General features: G+C 40.2%; 3 protein-coding genes and 2 long non-coding RNA genes across 10 annotated transcripts in view; 3 read left to right on the top strand and 2 right to left on the bottom strand.

Moving 5' to 3' along the window:
* The first annotated feature begins 273 nt into the window (after positions 1-273).
* On the top strand, positions 274-1,751 carry LOC109511331 (uncharacterized). Its single transcript, XR_002167296.1, has 3 exons — positions 274-321; positions 442-529; positions 1,670-1,751. It is a non-coding gene; the product is annotated as an uncharacterized LOC109511331 (long non-coding RNA).
* LOC109511324 (sodium-dependent phosphate transport protein 2B-like) lies at positions 1,360-9,685 on the bottom strand. 3 transcript variants are annotated; one of them, XM_019862324.1, is made up of 13 exons: positions 8,818-9,685; positions 7,764-7,800; positions 7,570-7,683; positions 6,519-6,647; positions 6,283-6,426; positions 6,086-6,197; positions 4,893-5,085; positions 4,593-4,688; positions 4,066-4,186; positions 3,820-3,987; positions 3,605-3,721; positions 2,097-2,221; positions 1,360-2,016 (listed from the first exon to the last, which is right to left on the bottom strand). In XM_019862324.1, exons 1-13 carry the CDS (start codon positions 8,839-8,841, stop codon positions 1,495-1,497), a joined length of 1,902 nt encoding a protein of 633 aa, XP_019717883.1. In that variant the 5' UTR covers positions 8,842-9,685; the 3' UTR covers positions 1,360-1,494. The 3 variants fall into 3 exon arrangements, with proteins under 3 accessions (XP_019717883.1, XP_019717881.1, XP_019717882.1); XM_019862322.1 differs by having other exon boundaries at positions 3,820-4,186; XM_019862323.1 differs by lacking the exon at positions 8,818-9,685 and having other exon boundaries at positions 3,820-4,186; positions 7,764-8,053.
* On the top strand, positions 1,987-2,632 carry LOC109511330 (uncharacterized). The gene is made up of 2 exons (XR_002167295.1): positions 1,987-2,052; positions 2,117-2,632. It is a non-coding gene; the product is annotated as an uncharacterized LOC109511330 (long non-coding RNA).
* rhbdd2 (rhomboid domain containing 2) overlaps positions 4,201-16,279 on the bottom strand; it is a 15,150-nt gene continuing 3,071 nt past the window's right edge. The window contains exon 2 of one of the 3 annotated variants that reach the window (XM_019862327.1): positions 4,201-4,211. The gene's annotated coding sequence lies outside the window, so the exon portion shown is untranslated. Of the gene's footprint in view, positions 4,212-15,909; positions 16,262-16,279 lie in introns of those variants that run through there. The other 2 variants (XM_019862325.1, XM_019862326.1) reach the window with 2 other exon arrangements.
* On the top strand, positions 10,628-15,989 carry LOC109511327 (OCIA domain-containing protein 1). Of its 2 annotated transcripts, none has more exons than XM_019862328.1 (8): positions 10,628-10,828; positions 10,986-11,070; positions 12,098-12,151; positions 12,245-12,292; positions 12,938-13,067; positions 13,163-13,323; positions 15,618-15,779; positions 15,864-15,989. In XM_019862328.1, the coding sequence occupies exons 1-8, from the start codon at positions 10,775-10,777 to the stop codon at positions 15,926-15,928; spliced, it is 759 nt and encodes a 252-aa protein (XP_019717887.1). In that variant the 5' UTR covers positions 10,628-10,774; the 3' UTR covers positions 15,929-15,989. The 2 variants fall into 2 exon arrangements, with proteins under 2 accessions (XP_019717887.1, XP_019717888.1); XM_019862329.1 differs by having other exon boundaries at positions 15,859-15,986.

The raw sequence follows: 16,279 nt of genomic DNA on the forward strand, positions 1-16,279 counted from the left end.
AAAACAAAAAAACTTTGTGTTCCCTCGCAAAACTTTCCATTCCCTCCCAAAACTTTGCATTCCCTCGCAAAGCTCAAGAGTGCTATCTGCTGGCCGTTTAACACACTACAAGAGCACAATTTCCAGCTCATCATTCACGCCTCTTTTATTGTTTTTCATCAATAATCTGATTTGTTTGACTACGTAGAGAACAATTATTCAATGGTATGGCACTGTATTAGTCCAGAATTATCGAGACAATAACCGATAACCTGTTTGTCTGTTTTTCTGCATTTCATTAGTGCCCTTCACACCAACAATTGAAGATCGACCAGATCAGACGTAAGTGACACTTTAAAACAAGTTGAATTATGACAAGAGATAAGATTATACGTTCTTTAAAAGCCCATGCTCATCTGAACAAGGTTAACCTGTGCACACCTGTTACACACTCTGTCACAGTTGCACGTGTTGCTGCTGTCTTATCATCGACTGAAAAGACCACCATGCAAAGTCCAGCGTGCGCGGCCACTCTGGGTGGTTCCCACAGGTGATGTTCAAAACTTGTTTGTGAGTGTGTCCGCATTGACGAAGAGAAGTGAGGATAAGCGGTCCAGAAGATGGATGGATGGATGGATGGAGGATGGATGTCATTGTTTTATTTTATTGTTGTGATTGCATATTGTGACCAGCTAGGTTACATATTTAAATACGGGGACAATACATAAAACAACATTTCTGCAAACTCTTATTTCATCATTGAGAAACGAAGGAAAGAGCATCCACCCATCCATTATCCGAACCACTTATCAGCAAAACGTAATATTATTCAGTTGAATTGCCGACCTTTAATCGGAATTCCTTGCCTTGAAATTGTGGGTTCACCCGACTTTTTTTTTTTTTTTTTTTTTTTAACAACTGACATGAATGACAGCAGCTGCTCGTAAACTATGACTCACAGTCACATCTAACAGCACTATATTGCTCATGCACATTCTTCCATAACATGTGACGGGACAATTATATTTTCTCGTATGTGTGGAAGCCGTAAATTGAAGTTTAAGCAGCTATTGCAGAAACAAAACATATCACCCAAACTTGACACACACAATTCAAGCTGAAAAAGTTTATTTAGATGGACATTCATCTAATTTCAGACAACATATTCTTTGAATATAATCACGTTTTATAATTACATCTTTTCACACCATGAAACGATGTGTGAACAAGGTCGCCGCATTGTTTTTCTCTCTTCACAGTGAAAAACTCTACAAGATACGAATGATGAAGGCTGCTGAAAATATAGAAACACAGTTGGAAATGAAAACAAAGTATGATTTAAAGTTGCACAGCGATATGGTATTTGTACTGTCATTTTTCTACATTACAGTCAGACATTTGCTAGAATCAGCTCACAGTTGCTCCATCGTCGCTCTTACATTACAATAAATAATTTTGGGAGGACATAAATAATAAAGTTAATCTTGTGCAATCAAGTACCTCGTCGGGGGAAACTCAAAGTTTCGTCATTTTCACACTCAACACACTTTCCCTGTCTGCACACATTGCAGGGTTATCATAGGCTTCTCTATGGCCCTTCTCGGTGTCTCGCCCTTTATCCTCATCACCTTTGCAACATTTGCAGCAGCAGCAACATTTGGCGGTGATCACACCCACCACTTTGTCCCAGGGTTCCAGAGAATGCGCCCAAAGAGGGAGGAAGTCCCAAGACCGCAATGCGGCCGGCAGACACTCGGGCTTCCTCTTCTGCAACACGTTGATAACGACGATGATGATCAGAAGGGCTACGAGAGGGCACGCCACGCCCACCAGGACCTGCCATCCAGCCAGCGACAGACTGAAGACGAGGAGCGGCAACAGGAAGAAGCAGAAGATGATGTAGACTGCGGCGAACCAGCGGTAGGAGGCCGTGATGTTCCCCAAGGCTTTGGCCAGTCGGATGGGGAATCGGGTGAATGGAATCGGATACCACAGAATAATGCCAGAGATGTTGAACAGAAAGTGTACGAGGGCAATCTGGAGAAACCATAAATTCACTTCATTAGCATGGAGGTAAAACACCAAATATTGTGTTTGTGCTAACGCGACTGACTGACCTGCAGAGCGTTAGCCAAAGTGTCTCCTGGACTGGCCATGGCTGCCAAGATGGCCGTGGTGGTGGTGCCGATGTTGGAACCGAGAGACAACGGATAGGCTCTCTGTATGCTGATGACGCCAATACCTACAGGTATGTGCGTAAAGAAGGCCCATGAGATATTTCTCTAGTCTAATCAATCACTTCAGATGAATGTGCTCCAACTGTATTTTCGTCTTGATTGTTGGGGGTTTGTTTCAAATTGATAAGACCAATATATTAATACAGAGAATATGTTTTTCAGTGCAAAAGTTAGTCTGCATGGATCAGCAATATACTGTATGCATGGTGGGTAGATGGACGATTAGGCAGTTAGTTGGATCGGTGAAGGGTGAGATGACCAGGTGATTGATGTATGGATGGTATGATTATATTTTGATCATGAGGATGGATGGCTAAGTGGTACGACAACATCAACTGTGCGAAGGTTGAACGGATGCATGGAAGGATGAACCAGTGGACGGAAAGAAGGATAGCGGCTTGTACCGTATTGGCCCGAATATAAGACGGTGTTTTTTGCATTAAAATAAGACTGAAAAAGTGGGGTCGTCTTATATTAGGGGTCTAGACATTATACCCATTCACGACGCTAGATGGCGCCAGATACCATTGAAGCGAATGCTGAACTTGACTGCCCAGGCCAAAGTGAACCTCTGCCACGAAGAATAAAAATAAAAATAGCGGTAGCACGAAGAAGAATTTTTTTTAAAAAACGGTAAGAAAGAAAAGAGAAGAAAATAATAGAAGAGATAACAAAAATGGAGAAACGTAGCAACAATCTGGAGAAAAGTGGGTCGAAGATCGGCCAGGTTAACCGGCAGCTGAAGAGAAGTTATGATGCACTGTAATTTACATTTCAAAAACCAGAAGCCATTCATTTACGAATGTGATTGCACTTTAGTTTACATATTTAAATGTTCAGATAGGCAAAATAACATGCTTTTTCTCTCAAATATATTGTTATAATCATTTGTTTCAGATGTACTGTAATTATTTTCTGTATAAAAATTAATTTGGTGTTCAAAAAGTCTTTTTTCGAACTTGAGTCTTGAAAAAGAGGGTGTCGTCTTATAATCAGGGCCGTCTTATATTTGGGCCAATATGGTATAAATGGATGGGTGACTGAAAACAACTGGTTCAATTGGTGGTTGTTTGAATGGATGAGCTGGCAGATGCAAGATGTCCCGATGGACATTTGGGTGGCTTTGGTTGGACGGATTGCTGAAAACGTGCATGCATCATGGCTTCATCAATCAGAGTTATGTTGGTATTTATTTGCATGACTGGATGGAAAGATGTAGATCCTAAAGATGGATGTGTGGTCAGACAAAAGGGTTGGTAGGATGAATGATGGCTTAGTAGTGCAGTGGGGGTAGAGGGATGGATGGTTGGACAAAAACAATGGTGATGAAGTGGTTTGTTGAACGATGGGGTGGATGGGTGGATGGACGGACAGCTGAGTGACCTCACCAACAAGTGGAGTGATAGCAGAGGTAAAAACAGAGCTGCTCTGCACGATGAACGTCATTCCCGCTCCGACTAAAATGGCAATGTATCCCGTGACCCAACCAAAGGGGAATGGGAAATCTGCACACATGCACGTAATACAGTATTAGCAACGGACACTTTCACCAGTCCCATAAAATGGCTTGCGCTATATAAGCAAACCTTGCGTCTCCACTCACCAGTGTTCAGTATTTTCTTGATGATCATGGCCACTTGACCCTTGAGCATGGAGTTGAGCAACTTGACTATAAGCAACAGGCAGGAGCACAACACCAGCAGAGAGAGAGCCAGAAGGATCAAACCCACAGCCAGGTCGGACAAGTTCACGTCTACAAAAAGGTGATCACCTGACAACACGCATACAGAGAACATGTCAAGGTCAAGTGCATGCAAAGATGAATGACTTTGTGTCACCTCATGCTCACATTTCTTGATGTTGTACGTCTGTGAAATGTTCTTGAGTGTGAAGGTGTAGTTGCCGTCAGTCCAACACATTGACGGAGAGGTGCAGTTCTCTGGACCAGGAACGGTGACATTTACTGTGCTCTGAAAGTCAGTCATAATTTAAAAACTATATACATTTAAACCATATTCAACATATTTAGAGTGGCACAAAAGTCACAATGTATTCCTTTTTTTTTTAGTTCGTTACGGCTATCATTTGGACAGGCGGGAGGCCATTAGCATCTGACAGCTTAGGCTTTGCAGTTTTGAGAAGCAGAAACACCTCGTTCCAGCTGGCAATTTTGCGGCACTGCTTCACTGACATTTTCCAAGCCAGGGGCAAGGTAAGGATATCGAAATGATATCTTCACAAAAACTGCAAAGCCTAATCTGAAGAATGTTGGTGGCCTCACTTCTGATACCTGAACAAAAAAGGAAGAAAGGGAGTGTATAGAGAGACTTTAAGGACACCGTTTCTTGCTGTTGTGCCAGTGATGCTTGATCCTACCGTGTTGGTGTAAGTTTTGCACCATTTCTTGATGAGGCTTTTATTCCGGGCTGCTGGATCTCCGGTGGCTATTTCGCTTAAGACAGACTTGTCCAGCTGTCTCGGAGAGAAACACAACATGCAGAAACGTGCAATCGTAATTCCAATTGACATTTTTTCCATCAACAATGATGAACAGCCACCGTGCCACTATCATAGTGGAGATGTTTCACCTAATCCAGAAATTGGTCAAATATACTCCTTTTTTTGTTTGTTTATGAGAACAGTCTGATGTATCCCACGTATGCTTCACGCCTTTACCTTTATAATGGAATCTGTGAGGACATCAGTAATGACATTCAACAGGTCGGGGGCCTCTCCGCTCTGGATTTGGAACGAGTCGATGATGAGCTTGGTGACCTCGTACAAGTAGCCGGTGGCGACCTCTAGAGGCAGCAGCACCAGAACCGACAGCCAGTTGAAGAAGTCGTGCACGGTTGCCCCCGCAAACGCCCTGACAAGAGTCGTCAAGACAAGTGAAATTTATGCCACGCCGAATGAACTTCGCTCACTTCTATCGGTAGCAGCATATATGTTGTGTTATTATCGTATCGTTCGAGATTATGACTACCGTGTCTGTTTTATAACACACCAGATGATTTATTGAACTCCTACAGTAAAAAGCGAGACATTATCACGAGCCTTCAGCTGATACTATTTATTTTTAACCCAACCCAATAGTCATTGGAATCTTTGGCGAAAGGAAGGGAAATGACGCTACGCATAAATTCAGAGGTAAATGGCCAATGAATGGACTTTGATTTTTAAAAAAAATATATTTTTAAAAATTAAGTTATTATTAGGCAAAGGCTAAGATTAATTTATTGGGGGTCATCAATGTTCTCTGCCCTTGCGTTTCAAAAATGCAATCGAGTTTGTACAGCTGCGTAAGATTACGTCTTCGTGTGGCACAAGAAGCCATGCTCAGCTCCTGTCGTCGTACACTTGCTGTTTTTTATTAATTTGTTTTAGATGTATTCCGTATCGTGTTTTACATAAATATTTACAGCAAGCTCCTGCTTATTGACAGTTCACTTTTCAAGCTACAAAGTCACGTCATCTCTAAGACATTTATTATCAAGGGTAATGTTGTAAGGTCAACTGTTTGGGGATTGTAGTATTTGGTATATTTACCCTTGAAACTATTAATATTGGCAATTATAAAACATTGGGGGTGTTGGGCTTGGTCCTAATAAATGTACTGTAATTACAGTATAACTTCATTACTAAGTTAGTGTACGTCACGCTCAAATTTGGGATATGTTGCCGCCATAGGAAGGGAACTCTTTTGTAAACCACGGCCTATCTGTAAAGTTGTATCAAAAAAATTAACAAATTGATTTTAGACTTTTATAATAGTTCCTGTAAGGGTTTATTTGTTTTTAGAATTGCTCATGAACTGAATCAGATATTCTGACCGGCGGCATATTCCCCACTCCTGCATAAGACGTTACCTGCGAAAGACACTGCGGTCCCCAGCCTGCGTCATGGCAACCAATGTGTTGGTGACCGAGGTGCCGATGTTGGTGCCCATGATGATCGGAACAGCTAGCTGGACTGTTAGCACTGCCCAAAAAAAAAAAACACCCACGTCTTTACTATCACCGCATCATACCTGGAGGTGTCACATCGCATGTATGTTGGTGCTCACATCCAGAGGAGACCATGCTGACAACAATGGAGGATGAAGTGGATGAGCTCTGAACCAGCAAAGTAACCAGGACGCCAATGACCAGACCAGCCAGAGGGTTGGACAAGACAACATTGTCCTGGAAAATGTCGCCTGCTGCTTTTCCTGTGTGGATGAAGTGGATGACATTCATTTTTTTTTTTTTTAATCTTGTCCAATTGCCCCAATAGAGACATGTCGGACCTTTATACGCATACCTCCTACAAGCTGGAAGGCTGAGCTAAGGATGTCTAGGGAGCAGATGAACATGTAGAGGAGACCGAGCAGCACAGCCAGTTTCACCACTGACACCAACACCCGCAGCACCTTCCCTTTTGTGTCCAAAGCTGATATAAAACAGAAAACAAAATATCTAACTGTAATTTCAATCAAGATTAACATCAATGCATAGCTGCAATATGAAATAAAATAACATGCTTATCCTCAACAGGGTCACCTCGTGAGCTGGAGCCTATTCCATCTGAACTCAACTCAGACTGGTCACCAGTTCATGGAGTTGTCCAATAACCAACCAAGCATGTTTGGACAGTCTAACATGCATATTTTTGGAATGTGCCAGAATGCCACAGTACCCAGAGAAAACTGGGGAGAATGGATGAACTCCACAAAGCCAAAGGCCAGATTCAAACCCCCTAACCTCTCAACTCTGAGTCATACCTGCTAATCTGCTCTTGCTATAGTACTACTTAAATTATTTTATTTTAAAATGGTGTCGAACGATGGGGCTGGTAAAGAAGCCCTCAAAGAAACCCTTAAATTTGATTTGTGTCTATATCGGATTGATTGTCACTTCAAATGTTGTTTTCAAACATTCCACCCAAATACTAAAGATTAAGTTGCTACAACAATGACACTTTTTTAACGTTTACAAATAATTGTGCGTATCCGGTTGACACCGGTTTAAAGTCTTTTTTTTAATGTTGGTATCTATGTTGAAGATGCTGATCCCAACCTTGCACTCAGTCGTTAATGATAACCTTCAGTTTATCTCATTAATGGTAACCATTTATCAACGTATTTATGTTGTACTTATCATCATTTCATCATTATATGACACAGAGTCTGTCCAAGGAACACACCCAATGTATTCCAACGTACAATGCAGTTGTATTTATGACATAATGACAAACTTGATAGTGGCATTCGTATAATATCGTTGGACTCACTCAGCAGTGGCTGATGCTTCACTATTGGCATCGTGCCGTTCAATATCACAGATGTAAGATGCACATTCAAATTCCTCCTCACCTGACCATGGCACCCCCGTGTCTTTCAGCTCAGGCAGATCCCAAGGGTCTTCCTCCTCTGGCCGGGCATCGTCTACCAGCGCCAGGGTAGAGTCTGCAGGAGTTTCTTTTTGCACTATTTGCACATTTACAGAATAAGTCTTTCTGTGATGTCATAGTTTCCGTGCACAACAAGTCTTGCGTTCAAAAACTTACTTTTGCAGTCATTTCCTTCATTATGTTCCTTTGCAAGCTGAAATTAGTCAAAACGAACTTTAATACATAGAGTAGCCTATTTGTCAAGTGCAAGATTGGAAAAAAAAAGGTCACAAAGTTTTGTGTAGTAAAGTAAGGTAAACTACAATCCTCACATGACTGTTTGATTTTCCACAACATCAAAATAAATGTATTCAAAATGAACTCCAAAAGCTCATGATCTTAATTGATGGAGACAAAAACAAAGGACATTTTCACAGTAATTTTAGTTTTAGTAAACATAAAACACATAAAATGTAGGTCTTTTTTTTTTTGTTTTTTACCATTTTCATTTTTATTTTATTTCCTTAAGATTTTTCTTTTTTCAATTTTAGTTTTGCTTACTTTGTAATTCTTAATTAACTAACAGCCAATATTTTACTTTTGAACAGTTCCAAAGACCCACATCAATTGGATGACTATCACACACATTAACCCACACACATGCCACAAGGTATTGATCACACAGTCACATGGTGTCATCCTGGACACAGTAAAATTCCATTAGTAGAAAACTATGACACGGAAATGAAGCCAAATTGATTTTCTCTCTTTTTTTTTTAAATGTTACATATAAACACACACATGCATTCACACACAGAGTCATCTTTATTTATTTTTGCATTTAAAAGGTTGCTATCATTGTAAAAACTAAAAAGGTCACAGGATACAGCATTCTCTCAGTAGTTTGCTCTTGAAATATTTGCTGTTATTCAGTGTTATTCATTAACTACCTAATGGAATAATCTAATGCATTAAAAGAAACATTTGAATGTCGTACAGATGTGTTGATTCTTGCTCTTTAGGCTTAATTATGTATCTAGGTAGGTCATATTTATTTTAGATATTCATTATTAGTTTCAGGAAGAAAAATGTTTTCTAGGAAGGGGTTTGTTTCCACAGCCCCCCCACCCCTTACCAAAAAGTTTTTATCTCGATTTAATTGTGTCAATTTTGAAATAGTTAAAAAAAAAAAAAATTAAAAAGTGTAAATATAAGTATAGGAATTCCTCACCCCAGGTGGCTTGAGTGCATCCATGCTGCCGCTCTGTTGCCCTGAGATTGTCAAATGTTGCGCCCACGCAGGTGGAGTGTGAAGGTGAAGCAGAAGTTGGCAGATGTTCTCACATCGCTGAGAGCTCCCACAGATAAGATGAACACACCTTGCTTGGTCACTCACAATTTCTTGTAATCGCTGATGTGATGTGTGTTGCAATCCAACTCACATTGTTCTACTGCCTGACTATTCTCTTGTGTGTGACTGACATAGAGTGTGTGTGTGTGTGTGTGTGTGTGTGTGTGTGTGTGTGTGTGTGTGCGTGTGCGTGTGCGTGCATGCACGCGCACGTGACTGTGGATCATTGTAGCACACTATTGATCTTCTTCATAGAGCTACCCATTGGTCAACGTCACGGTGTGCCAAATGTAAACTTTAAATGGAAAAAAAAAACATGTTGCACTTCATGATTTCAATTTAGATTAGAACAATAAAATTATTACTGTCATTCAGGTGCTGCAGTATCTGGATATCTTTTACTCCCTGAGGATTGTAGCTACACACATAGTTTGCAGAAGTATTGTTGAAGATATTAACTTATTTCATCGATCCATCCATTTTCCGATCTGCTTTATCCTCACAGGGGTCGCGGGGGGTCCTGGAGCCTATCCCATCCGTCTTCGGGCAGTAGGCGGGGGACATCCTGAACCGGTTGCCATCATGAAATGCTTGAAAAGGAGCAGATTATTTTGTTGAAATCTGTGCTTTATTTTTATTCTGTAACTTTGCATTGTTTTATATTTAATGAAATATACAGCATTTTGGCTAACCCTGTTGTTTTTAATTGTACTTAAAGATTGGACTGGATGCTTGGGCCTCTGGGTTACATTTGTACACAGTTCTGTGAATAACACAGTGCAACAGCAGCATCTAGAGGGCGTATGTTACTGCAAAATGTTCTCATTTCAAATTAGCTCTCAAAATCGAAATACAGTATACTACAATAATAGTCTATTTCAATTTTCCACATTACTGTAATTGGTATTGTGGAGATGCAATGAGGGTTCCATCGATCAATTTTCTGTACCACGTGTCCTTCACTGTGGTCACTGCTAAACTGGAGCCCATCCCAGTTAATTTAAAGCGTGAGACGCATACGCCCTGGACCAGAAGCCAGTCAATCCCAGGGCACACAGTGACAAACACCCGTTAACATCACATTTACGTAACCCTATGGCTAATTTGAGATCTTCAATGAAGCTGTGCATGTTTTTGAATGTGGTCAAAAATTGGGCTTGGCTGAAGGAATCATACAAACACCGAATGAACATGCAAACTCCACACAGGAAGTGCCACATCTGAGATTCTAACAAAGAACTACTCGGCTGTGAAGCTGACGTGCTAACTAAGGATAGGTCAGAATGAAAATTATTCCATGCATCCATTTTATGTTTGTTCATGTTCTGAGAAATCCTAAATCTAAAATTGTCCTTGAACCTAAAAATGTTTGCTATTCTTAATGACTCACGCTTAAATAACGGTTAAACAGTGACAATATTCATCAGAAACTTAATTATTTTGGAACAATCTTCAATGCTAAATTAAAGTTATGACCAGTTATGAATGAATCAATGGGCTACAGTGACCAATTTAGTCGCTGGGGGGCAGTCGGCAACAATTTCCGAGACATGAATTGCCAAACAATATATCGAATTATTACATTGTATGTTGCCCAATTAAATATACACAAGTAACATTATGAAATTTATACGTTTAGATATTTGAATTTGATTTGTGTTGGTGATTCAGAGTCAGGCAAACCTCGAAATGTCACATTTTCATTTCCGGGTTACGTCACAGTTGGCAATGACATTGTATCGAGCACTACATACACCAGTGTTCTGGAAGCGACCTATTTTTTTTCTATTTCACATGCATTGAAGGCTACCAAATGTGCCTTTGTTAAATTGTCATCATGTCATCCACTACTGCGGGTTTTCACGAGGAGCGGCAGCGCCAGAGAGCACAGGTTAGCAGCACGCCGATTAGCATTATCTGACCCTCGCTTGTGCTAACGCGTTAGCCTGGTGGCTTCGCGTAAAAACTAGCGGCCCAACCAACTGGGTTTAAATACTGTCTTGAGTTTGGTATAACGATATTGAAGTGTCTGGTTGCTACCCCAACAGGCGCCGGTGGGCACAGACTACATCCCCACCGAGGAGGAGAAAAGAGTGTTTCGGGAGTGCAACAAGGAAAGCTTTTGGTACAGGTGTAAGTTACCGTGCCTTAACAATGACTATCAAAACTCTAAATGTGTATTTTCCACAAGTCATGAAAGTAGTCGAACTCTTTCCTAATAGTTGTGAAAAGACGATTCTGGTCACTCTTGGTGCATGAAGATAAGTACTAATACTTAAAACTGATTAAAAAAAAATAAAACTTTTTTTTTTTTAATGGTATCAGTAAAAGTTAACTCCTATACTTATGTAAATTAGTACATACTCTAAAATGTGCTTCAGTATGGCACAAAATATTACTGGCAATTTTCCACAATACCGGTTTAAGAAAAGAAAGTAATCTGCACCCAAAATATTTTCCCACATATATATATATATATATATATATATATAGCTAGCTTTTGCTTAAAACCTGAAATCTGGCAAAAGGTCCAAAAGGTCAAAGGTGCTAAGACTTGTCAGTGGCACTTTACATCCCACTGACTGTACATCCCACTGACTGGTACACACAGGAGTCACCCATTAGGTACACTTACACTATGACATCAACTACAACCTTTTGAGATTCCAAGAGGGCCTCCTACCAGCTGCTACCCTGCCTCAAATGTTGTGGAATGAATATCCCCCTGACCATATCAATCACTTTAGCGGTATAATGTTATGTGTGGCCTTCAACTGAATCTGCACCCAAAATATTTTCCCACATATATATATATATATATATATATATAGCTAGCTTTTGCTTAAAACCTGAAATCTGGCAAAAGGTCCAAAAGGTCAAAGGTGCTAAGACTTGTCAGTGGCACTTTACATCCCACTGACTGTACATCCCACTGACTGGTACACACAGGAGTCACCCATTAGGTACACTTACACTATGACATCAACTACAACCTTTTGAGATTCCAAGAGGGCCTCCTACCAGCTGCTACCCTGCCTCAAATGTTGTGGAATGAATATCCCCCTGACCATATCAATCACTTTAGCGGTATAATGTTATGTGTGGCCTTCAACTGTCCATTTCCTTGATTAATTAAAAAATATATATATTTACCTTGCAGCTGTGCCTTTCTCTGTGGTGAGCATGGCCATCACTCAAGCCCTGGTTGCCAGAGGTCAGACCACATACAAAACGTGCTATCTTATGGAGTATAAATGGATAGCAATTTTAATAAACTGTCGCTTTTTTCCTCTCTGTTTCCATTTAGGGTCTCTCTCTGCATCTCCACGGTTTGGATCGCTTCCCAAAGTGGCCTGTAAGTTTGAAGACAGTTGGTGTCAAAATGTTGTAGTTAATGCAACCTGTTTCTTAAGAGGACTCTCACAATCAAAAGTTGTAAGTCAAATCAAAAACATGAAGCCAGATCCCAGAAGAAAATCAAATCACCCAAAATGTTCGTATCTTCTAAGCTTGAATCTAGAAGACCTGAATGATAATGGCTTGAAACGGTTAATGAAAATGACCAGTAAAAAGTTACTGGTTACTGATGGCCATTTAAACATTTGTACATATGTGCAATGTCGTTACTTTCCTAAAACAATGGTCTACATCATGTTTTCATTTATTTTTTTTAACTTGGAAAACTTAACCAAATATATTTCTTAATTTCGTTCACTCGATGATCTGTTGATGATTTAGGGTAAAAAAAACAACTTTATTTTAGAAACCTAAAGCTATTTTGCTGTAATCTGACATCACACAACAATGATGGTTCCCTCAAATACTTTAATTTTATCTGTGATATTGGCTACGCTTCTGAATGGAAATTGGTGTGCGGATTTATTGCGTGTGGTTTTTTTTTTTATGTTCATTGCGGCCAGATTCATTAGATTTCAGAAGGCTATTTCTTCATTTCTAGCACTCTAGAACGCAGCATTTGTCCTTTTTTTCTTCCTCCCAGTTGCTGGCTTCTGTGGCTACATGGCAGGCAAGATGTCTTACATGAAGACCTGTCAGGAAAAATTCAAGCGGCTGGACAACTCTCCTCTCGGAGAGGCCCTGAGACAGAGGGCAGGACTGTTCCCACAGCTGTGTGTACTAGTGCCAAGCCCACACGTAAAAGGAAAAAAAAACAAGCAAACTCCAAAGCAGGCCTGTAACAGCATTGTGTGATTCTCCTATCTAGTCCAAAAGGCGCCCCGTCAGAGCTGAGTGATCTTGACAGTCAGAGCTTTGGCACCATGTTCCAGCCAGGAGAGACGCCATCTTCCACCACAGAACTTGGATATGGATTTAATCCAGAAGCACCCGCTGCCTCGCGACGATCAGATGACTTTAATGTACCAGGTAACACTGATGAATGCTTGCCAAGCAATAATCACGTTTGCCCCATATTATTGTTTTGAATAATAATGGAGAGACGGGTTAGGTGTTATTCATGACCTTTTAGACTATTCATTTATCTTATTTCCCTCACGGGATGAATAAAGTACGCACTTTGTTGGTCCTTAACAATGGTCACTGAAATAACTTGAAACTGACAAAATGCAAATTTACTGAAACGTAACCGGTGAAAATCAGACATTGCTTTTGAATTCATTTAAAAAAACAAACTAATGAAACAGGCCTGGACAAAACTGATGGTCAAAGGTTGTGCAGCAAAATGAAGTTTAAAAAGTACAATTAGTCAATCATTCTGTTGGACCATGAATTTAAAGCAATGTCTTTTCACTGGTTAATTTTCAATTTAGTTACATTTCTTACTACTTTGAGGACTTTCAAAGTTATTTCAGTGACCATTGTTGGTGTCCTGTTCCTTAAAAGAGTGCTCAAAAATGTAATTGTGAAACAATCCATTCAATTAAGTAAACAAGCTTATGATGGTAAGGTTCATGCATAAACAGTGTTGTCATGCCATTGCAATTTACTGCATGACGGTCAGTTGTTTTAATAAGTTCCATTTATTTCCCTGCCAAATTAGCCTATAGTACTACTAAAACTCTTCCCACAAAAAATGCCTTCCGCAATATTGCATACATGGCAATTTTCCGCGGATCCGCGGCAATCCGCCGTTTTATTTCTTAAATTGATCATTTTTGTGAATCGTCTAAATCCGTTGAGAAAATTTTAAGGGCGGTCAGGTACCTTATCGTCGAGTTTTCACGAGCTCTCCCGAACAGTCTCTCCGTTTTCCGTTTGTAAACAGCCCTGCGATTGGACGTGTATGAAAGCTTCAACTAATCAGATCACTGAAGGCATTATTTGTTGCGGAAGTCCTAGCTCGATTATAAACGGCCCAGCGATTGGTTAACTACAAGCGATTGGACCAATCAAATTGCATGTAACGTATTGTTTTACCTGATTCATGGCGGCCTGTTCGTCTCGCAAATTCATTGTTCTGGGATCGTTTTGAGCGTAATTATGAAATTTTTGACGAAAGATCAGGAGTCTTTAATCCTAGAAATTGACTCAAATGTCAAGAATAAATTCCGATTGGACTGGCTTGACAGAAAAGTCACTGTAAAGGTTAAAATTGGTTTAAGTTCGACGAAGTTACAGAAGCTCTTGGACAATTTTTGAAGAAACCAGACGTAGCAGGCAAAGCTTATTGTGTGTATTGTAGTGACTTAATTAACTATGGCTCCCGTGGATGCGTGGCACTGACAGATCATGCAACAAAAGTGAAAAAACATGCCGACAAAATCGCCATTCGACGGAGCAATTATTCTTTGGGATCGGCATTTTTCAAACAAACTTCGTCAGCGGATACAACTAAAGACGTTACGCGCTGGGGTACTTTGGCTGAACCAAGCAACGAAATCTGCTCCACTGACGCCCCTCCTGTGCCGTCATTAAGCAGCCCGACATTCTTTCACTTTCTGTCGCTCACGTGCGGTTTGGAGTTAAAAGCTTCCATTCATGAGCGCAAAGAAGCCAAAAAGCAGGATGCCCCCACCCTTTTGGTGCGCCGACCTGGTATCCACCTCGGTGTTTCACTTTTTGCCCAAAGATCAAAAATGAAAGAGGAACGTACGGTGCTTTCCAGGATTAATAATTACTCCCACTGATGTTCCGTTTCTGAAATGATATGTCCGCTATAAGGTTGCTATGAAAGATCTCCAAAGTTGTGTTTGCGAACGTGGTTACAGTTTTTTCGCAACTACATTGTGTAGGGAGTTGGGAATGTGTTTACTTTTTTAGTTTTGATTTTGAGCAGCAAATTTGGAGTTACATATTGGTGCTCACCAGGAATGCATAGGCAAAATTGCACAAATTTTCACTTGAAAGAATAGTGGCGATCTTGGGATTTTTTTCTGTTCAATTTTCAAACTGTGTAAATTTAATACACTTCATCTTCAGCATGTTTCGTGCCACTTTTGTAAGTAACCACGCCCCGTCCAGGTCACGCCCCCGTCCAGGCCACGCCCCTTTCGCTTTTTTCATCACTCGCCATTGCCATGTATGATATTGGTGTGTGCTTGATTTTGTCAATTAAGTGTAAGATGATGCTGTTGAGGCCGCTAAATCCATTGCTGGGACTACAACTTCCTCTTGGAAAAGATGACTTGTAATTGGGGAAAACATGCTGTAGTAATTTTTTTTTAGCATTGATTGCTGGTGTGTAAAACTGTCATCTCCAGCTCAGTCTTACGAGGAGGAGAACGAGCCCAAGAGGAAGTCCATCCTCTATGAGGACCTGCGTCTGAAAAACCGAGAGAACTACGAGGTCACACTCACCCAGAAGGCGGAGTCACTGCTCAAAACTTCCCCTGAAAAGGAGCCAGAAAGACCAACAAAAAGCGGTACAAAAAAAATAAAATCAATAAGTCCTGTTTTTTACGAAAAAGACAGTTGACTCATTAATTTCTCTTCATGTTTCAGCGAAGAAGAATATCTATGGAGACACTTGGGAAGAATGAGGTTTTTATTTTCTTTTTTTGTAAAAATGTAGTTCACTGATCTTGTGACACCAGGTGAGGTCTTTGCTAGTCAATTAAACCAAAGCGCTTGAAGTGTTCTGTCTTGATCAATGATTTAAACTTTCTCATTCAAAAGCTAAATGTCACACGTACAAATATACTTTTGAATATTACACATGCCGATATACTTTCTCCAACATAGCATCATTGATGTATTTGAGGGTTTATAAGATTTTGACATTAGTAGAATCGGTAATTCCAAATTTGCAAAAGATGCATCATTGTTGAAACCGCAGGGTGTTAAACCTGGAAGGGAAAAGCTGAATGCATTTTTGCACTGACGGTTCTTTCATTAAAAAAAAAAAAATATATATATATATATA

Source organism: Hippocampus comes, unplaced genomic scaffold (genome assembly GCF_001891065.2).
Source record: "Hippocampus comes isolate QL1 unplaced genomic scaffold, H_comes_QL1_v1.1 scaffold7, whole genome shotgun sequence".
Classification (NCBI taxonomy): domain Eukaryota; kingdom Metazoa; phylum Chordata; class Actinopteri; order Syngnathiformes; family Syngnathidae; genus Hippocampus; species Hippocampus comes.

Coding starts and splice junctions, on each gene's coding strand:
- LOC109511324 (XM_019862322.1), bottom strand. CDS start 8,841: ATGGATGCACTCAAGCCACCTGGG. Junction 6,198..6,282: donor CAGCATGGTCTCCTCTGGAT/GTGAGCACCAAC, acceptor TTTTTTGGGCAG/TGCTAACAGTCCAGCTAGCT. Junction 2,017..2,096: donor CTTTGGCTAACGCTCTGCAG/GTCAGTCAGTCG, acceptor TGGTTTCTCCAG/ATTGCCCTCGTACACTTTCT.
- LOC109511327 (XM_019862328.1), top strand. CDS start 10,775: ATGTCATCCACTACTGCGGGTTTTCACGAGGAGCGGCAGCGCCAGAGA. Junction 12,152..12,244: donor TCAAGCCCTGGTTGCCAGAG/GTCAGACCACAT, acceptor GTTTCCATTTAG/GGTCTCTCTCTGCATCTCCA. Junction 15,780..15,863: donor AGAAAGACCAACAAAAAGCG/GTACAAAAAAAA, acceptor GTTTCAGCGAAG/AAGAATATCTATGGAGACAC.